Raw genomic sequence first — 6000 nt, 5'->3', positions numbered from 1 at the left:
ACTTTCCCTCCACTAGGTAGTGGTCAGACATACCTCCACCCTCCCCTCTCAGAACTCTCACATTCAACAATCTTCCTATTACATTCCTAGACACAACCACATAGTCCATCAAAGCTCTATCAACAACCTTTCCACCCTCCTGTCTCACCCATGCATACTTATAGATATCTTTCTTCCCAAACAAAGTATTTCCAATCACCATCTCTCGCTCAACACACATCGCTATCATTCGTTCCCCATTTTCATTTCTTCCAGGCACACCATGCATACCAACTACACCTTCAACTGCTACATTTCCCACTCTAGCTTTCAGATCTCCCATCATTACCACATTCACATTCGTTCCAAAACTCTGCAGACACTCATCAACATCATTCCAGAATGACTCCCTCTCTTCTTCATCCCTTTCACTACCAGGCCCATATGCACTCACAAACACCCACAACTCACGTTCAAATTTCGCTTTCACCCACATCAGTCTCGATGACACCTCCTTCCATTCAGTCACACACTGCTGTACTTCCGGACTCACCAACAAAGCCACACCTTCTCTTGCCCTTCCTCTATCAACCCTGACAATCTTCCATTCACACTTCCAAACATAGACTCACCCTTTCCTTTCATCTTCGTTTCACTCAAAGCTAACACATCCAACTTTCTTCTCACAAACATTCTCCCAATCTCCTCCCTTTTAGCCTCAATCGTACTATATCCACGCACATTCATAGACCCAATTTTCAGGGTACGGGGATAACTCCATCCCTCAACCCTTTCTCTGGCCTGTCTCTTTTTAGGAACTAAAAAACAGAGGAGGGGGTCCCTAGTCCCCTCACCCCGCCCCTTTTAGTCGCCTTTTACGACACGCATAATCAACAAAAAATGTGTGGTACATGTCTTGTTTTACAGAACCTGTGAAAGTTTGGGCTTGTGTTTCAGCAATGGCCTACATTAATAAATACTTGGCTACCAACCCGTCCTGTGGCGCCAGATTCGCAGTTTCTGCTTATTCATACTGAAGTTGTAATTTCAGTGGACACTGACCCACCGAGGAATTTCACGAATGTAAAGAGTGGCAGCAGTCCCCCCCCCCCTCCACTCAATTTCCTGTGTAGTTTTCATGACGAATGTCAAGAAAAACATATTATCGCCAAAGCAGATCTCTGATATGGTTGATAACCTTTAGTGCGGAGTTTCGTGAACCAGGTTCGATAAGAACGAACTTGGTGTCATGTTTCGGCTATTATATGGCACTGTGTCAAAGCAGCTTATATGTATTGCATCCAGAGCCAATGCGTGCTATTTAACTCGTGTAAGAGAGATGGTACCAGCTGTCTCCCTATACTGTCTGACATTAATAAATAACCAATAACTAATCCCCATATGGCAGAACATCCCCAGTGACAAGGAATAAATAAGGGTAAGAAAGACCATAAGTACCAAGTCTTCCGAGGTGGTCAGGACTTTCGGTAGGGCACTGTAAAACCCGATGAAGACCAACTAAGGGTATGCAAGATGTAGGTATGTTTACGAAGTTGAATGCAATAGACAGGCTGGAAAAAATACAGAAAATAAACATGGAAAGCTTCAGAACATGTTACACTACTGTATAAATGCAGGCAACAAATGTTTTTGGCTTTTAATTTAGGACAGACATCGTACTAAATATATCAATTCATTTTAAAAGAATGTGTTTCATGGAATATGCATGTACTGCGGTGCAGATAGATAAATGAACAAATGAACATAACTCGAAACTGCATCATGTGGGCTGGTGAAACTAAAGCCCTTGTCCCCCACCCACCCCCCGCCTTCCCTATCTCACCATCTATCCACCCGCTACGAGTATTACCCTTTTCGGCAGGTGATATAATCTCCGAATTCTAATTTTCCTTATTATCATTACTGCCAAAGTAGAGGTATGGACAACCTTGGAAATCATCAGCAGTAACCTGTACAAGAAAACGAACAGAAAGTGTGTTATGGTAGCAAAGACATTAAAAGCTGAATTACTATCTATATCTCCAGCTGCGTGATGTGTTGTGGTGCGTGACTGTGGTGATGGTGAGCGATGATCCAACCTTCCTCGTCGCCTTCGCTGAGTCCTCCTTCAAAAGCCACCTCCTGCTGGTCCAGACAACGAGGCTGCTTGCTTTCACTCGCCTCCCTCTCCACCACCTCCACACCCTCCACCACTTTCATAAGACTTTATCACGCACCAACTCAATCATCACCGTCATCGATGACACCTCAGTAGCTTCCAGGTTAGACTGATGGAGATTAATTCCTGCTCCTATAGGGTAGATTTCCTTCAAGCTGAATAAATCATCTAGAAATAGCAAGAATGAAATGGAAACTATGTTATCAGATAAAAAAAAAAAAAAAAACTCATTTTTAAAATCTTCCTTAGAGTATTCCTTCACTTTCAGTGCCCATTTTTGCTCATTTACTCTAACATTATACATTATTCCAGTGGCAGCGTGTATTCCTTCCTGCCATACAGCGATCCAAATGATAAGCCTATACGGGTAGCCTCTTGGACTGACGGCAAAGGCCTGACTCATACTTCAACATCTTATCTCTTTCCTCCTAAACTTGTAAGGCAAGTTAACATCATTCATATCCTCCAAATTATTAAAGAGTTCAAAAGAAAACAAGACAACGATAAATCTGCTGGTCCCATCAATGCTGTTTGTTACTGGGATCAATGTGATTGTGTTATTTAGCGACGCAGATCAGCGAAAATTTATGCACTTTGTTATGCAAGCACCAAAATGGTATGTATACTCCTCTGATCCTGCTTTAACTAAAAAGCCCGTTAGCCACGCAAAAATTCAATGTAGCAGCCATTTTTTTTCAATTTGGGCGCCATTTCCGGTTCTAAAATACAATTTCTTCACTAAAACTTGACATAGATGACCGATCTTAACAATTTTGGTGTCAGATCATATGTTTTGATGCATAAGCAAGTCAATTTTGTGAACAGTTGGCCCATTAGAAGCTTCTTTAACGTCATTAATGCCCGCTATGGACAAAAATGCATGGTGTATGTCCAGTTTACATCTACATTTGTAGTGCTTTAGTGGGGAAAAAAAAAAAATGTGTGCTGTGTAATTTTTTTTTTTTTTTTTTTTTTTTATGCAAGGAAGAAGGAACCAAAGGCATGAGCCCGCAGTAACAGTTCCCTCCAAGAGAAAAACAAAATACAATAGAGAGCCAAATTCAAGATCCGATCATTTTGAGATGCCTGGACACACTACGTTTGAAAGACTGGAGATCATAGGCAGAAGGAAATACAGACAGAGGGAGACAGTTCCAGAGCTGACCTGTTGCATAAATGAAAGACTTGGAGTAACGGTTAACTCTTGCATTAGAGTTGGACAGAAAAGGGATGAGAGTTTGCTGCCAGACGGGTGCTACGCGCCCGTCGTAGAGGTGGAGGAATGCAAGCAGACAGTTCAGAGGAGCAGTGACCATTAAAGTAGCGATAGAAAAGAGATAAAGATGCAACAGTGCGACGAAGAGACAGAGGTTGAAGGGAGTCAGTAAGAGGAGGAGAGTTAATGAGACGAAAAGCCTTTGACTCCACCCTATTGAGAAGAGCTGTATGTGGGGAGCCTCCCCACACATGAGAGTTGTACTCCACACAGGGGCGGATAAAACTTCTGTATAGAGTCAACAATTGTGCAGGGGTAAAGAAAGAGCGGAGTCGGCTTAGCACACCCAATCTCTTGGAAGCAGATTTTACAAGAGATGTAATATGATCTTTCCAAGATAAGTCCCGAGTAAATGAAACCCCAAGCATGTTCAAGGATGATGCAGGATTAATCTGAATATTATTAAACATTAGTGGGTATACCTGTGGAAGATTTTGTCGGGTTGATAGGTGTAAGAACTGAGTCTTAGATGCATTAAAGACTACCATATTATTTTTACCCCAGTCAGAGATATGAGCCAAGTCAGACATTAGGTGTGCCATAGCCTCATCCCTTGTTTCTTGAAGTAACTGTTGTTATCCTTGCATCGAATTGTTGGTGTCTGTTGATGCAAATCTTCACATATGTAGCTGCATAAATCTGTAGAGGGAAGACCAAAACGATAACACTTCCAACTGCCACTGCATTCAGTCTTACTCAGAAGTGGTTCACGCATTTCACTTTCATTGTCTGATGTTGGGTACTGGAAGAGGGATATGCTTATTCCATGGAAAGTGGTGGCTGTGGTTGCTGTTAGATTAAGGGCTATGTTGTCCATAGCCACAATGGTGAAGAGTTTCTAAGAACAGAGGGACACACCACTCCTTCGTCCATGTGTACCTTCCAACGGCTAACTCTCCTATAGTCGCGGCGCACAACTCTGAGGTTGTCATTATCGTAACCTGACAACGTACCTGTCAACAATGCGGCCTATTTCGTATCATATTGTACACGAATCATTATAATACACGAATATATTATACATGACTATTATTACATACGAACGTATTATACACGATTCACATGTGTATCATATACACGAAATCGGAAGCACTATTGATGGATTAACGCCGAAGGATTATCCTTTTACCACCTTTGACCATAGAGTACTGAACAGTCACATTCAAGTATGGGATACAACTAGGTTCGGATATAAAGACTTCCTACATCTAGCCTGATCGTTCATCCAGTATCATTAAGTCCCATGCGATCTGTACGCCATCCGGATAACTGAAACCCCGTTACCCTTGGTTCAGCTCTCCCACGCTGGCACATCCTGTCAATTCAGGTGCGGCTATCTAATACATCTCTGTAGGTTATGTGTGTGGGGCTCATTAGATAGCACTTGAGACACTAAACAATTATTCTGCTGCAGTCTGGAGATACTTAGCTGATACTGGACCCCATGCTGAGTTTCACAGCAGTGATGTCACCAGTGTGCCCTGGTTGTGCCTTGACAATCACTCTTTTCTTAGGAAATATGGTAGAAGAACTTTCTAGAAACCTGTTTTTTTTTTTTTTTTTTTTTTGTGTCCGACTCTGGGCAAAGGCTTTCAAAGCCAATCCAAAGGCCCAGTAGTCCTCCTACACACCTCCACATGTCACCACTTCGGCGCTAACACCCACCGTCCATATTGAATACATGCTAGGTCTGGTGTACTGGTATTAATGGGGTATTATTATGGGGGAGGCGTGGCTGAATCGGTAGAGAGGCGGCCTGCAGTCCTGATGGACCCAGGTTCGAATCCCGGCTGGGGCAGGGAACAGTTTAAGGATTTGAATTTCATAAAAGGCAGACTTTCCTGATCTACCAGATGACCCGCCGACATGTCGTAAAAATACCCCCGCTAATACCAATACACCAGTCCTGTATGAGACAGCCCTAGCATGTATTCAGTATGGACGGTGGGTGTTAGCGCCGAAGTGGTGACATGTGGAGGTGTAGGAGGACTACTGGGCCTTGGGATAGGCTACTGCCCCTGAGATATAGGCCCTGAAGCCTTTGCCCAGAGTCGGACACATTAAAAAAAAAAAAAAAAAAAAAAAAAAGCATGTCGGCGGGTTATCTGATAGATCAGAAGTGTCTGCTTTTTATGAAATTCAAATCCTTAACATGTTCCCTGGCCCAGCTGGGATTCGATCCTGGGTCCCTTACGACTGCAGGCCGCCTCTCTACCGGTTCAACCACCGCCTTCCCCAGCTTGGCTTCTCCATGGCAATTAAACTGTAGTTTCAACTCAACTTCTTCGAATTTAAGTCATACAGTCAACTGGAAAAAAAAATAGAAAGAAAATGGCGGCACCTTGAAATCTGAAATGATTAACAGGCTTTTTCGAAACAGTATCCCGTTATGAGTATCCATGCCAAGTTTGATGCCCGCATCACAAAGTGGACAGTTATCCTACAAGATTCATTTAATCTCCCAGCTATCTCAGTTTTTCTTTCTATAACTCGAAGATGGCAGTAAACCGTGTGAAGTGGGGAAGAACTGGAATTATCCCCATATAAGTGGGTAACACTACATGCA

General features: G+C 42.9%; 1 protein-coding gene across 1 annotated transcript in view; it reads left to right on the top strand.

Moving 5' to 3' along the window:
* LOC145407146 (glutamate receptor ionotropic, delta-2-like) overlaps nucleotides 1-6000 on the top strand; it is a 78014-nt gene that overhangs the window by 2870 nt on the left and 69144 nt on the right. The window contains exons 2-3 of the mRNA XM_080278167.1: nucleotides 2026-2261; nucleotides 2471-2599. Coding sequence (XP_080134293.1) covers nucleotides 2026-2261; nucleotides 2471-2599 — 365 coding nt within the window. The remainder of the gene's footprint in view (nucleotides 1-2025; nucleotides 2262-2470; nucleotides 2600-6000) is intronic.

The sequence above is a fragment of the Coenobita brevimanus genome, chromosome 8, assembly GCF_032717465.1.
Source record: "Coenobita brevimanus isolate Jiangsu-jjx chromosome 8, ASM3271746v2, whole genome shotgun sequence".
Taxonomy (NCBI): Eukaryota; Metazoa; Arthropoda; class Malacostraca; order Decapoda; family Coenobitidae; genus Coenobita; species Coenobita brevimanus.
The sequence above is the reverse complement of the archived record's forward strand: the minus strand, read 5'-3'. Positions and strand labels throughout refer to the sequence as shown.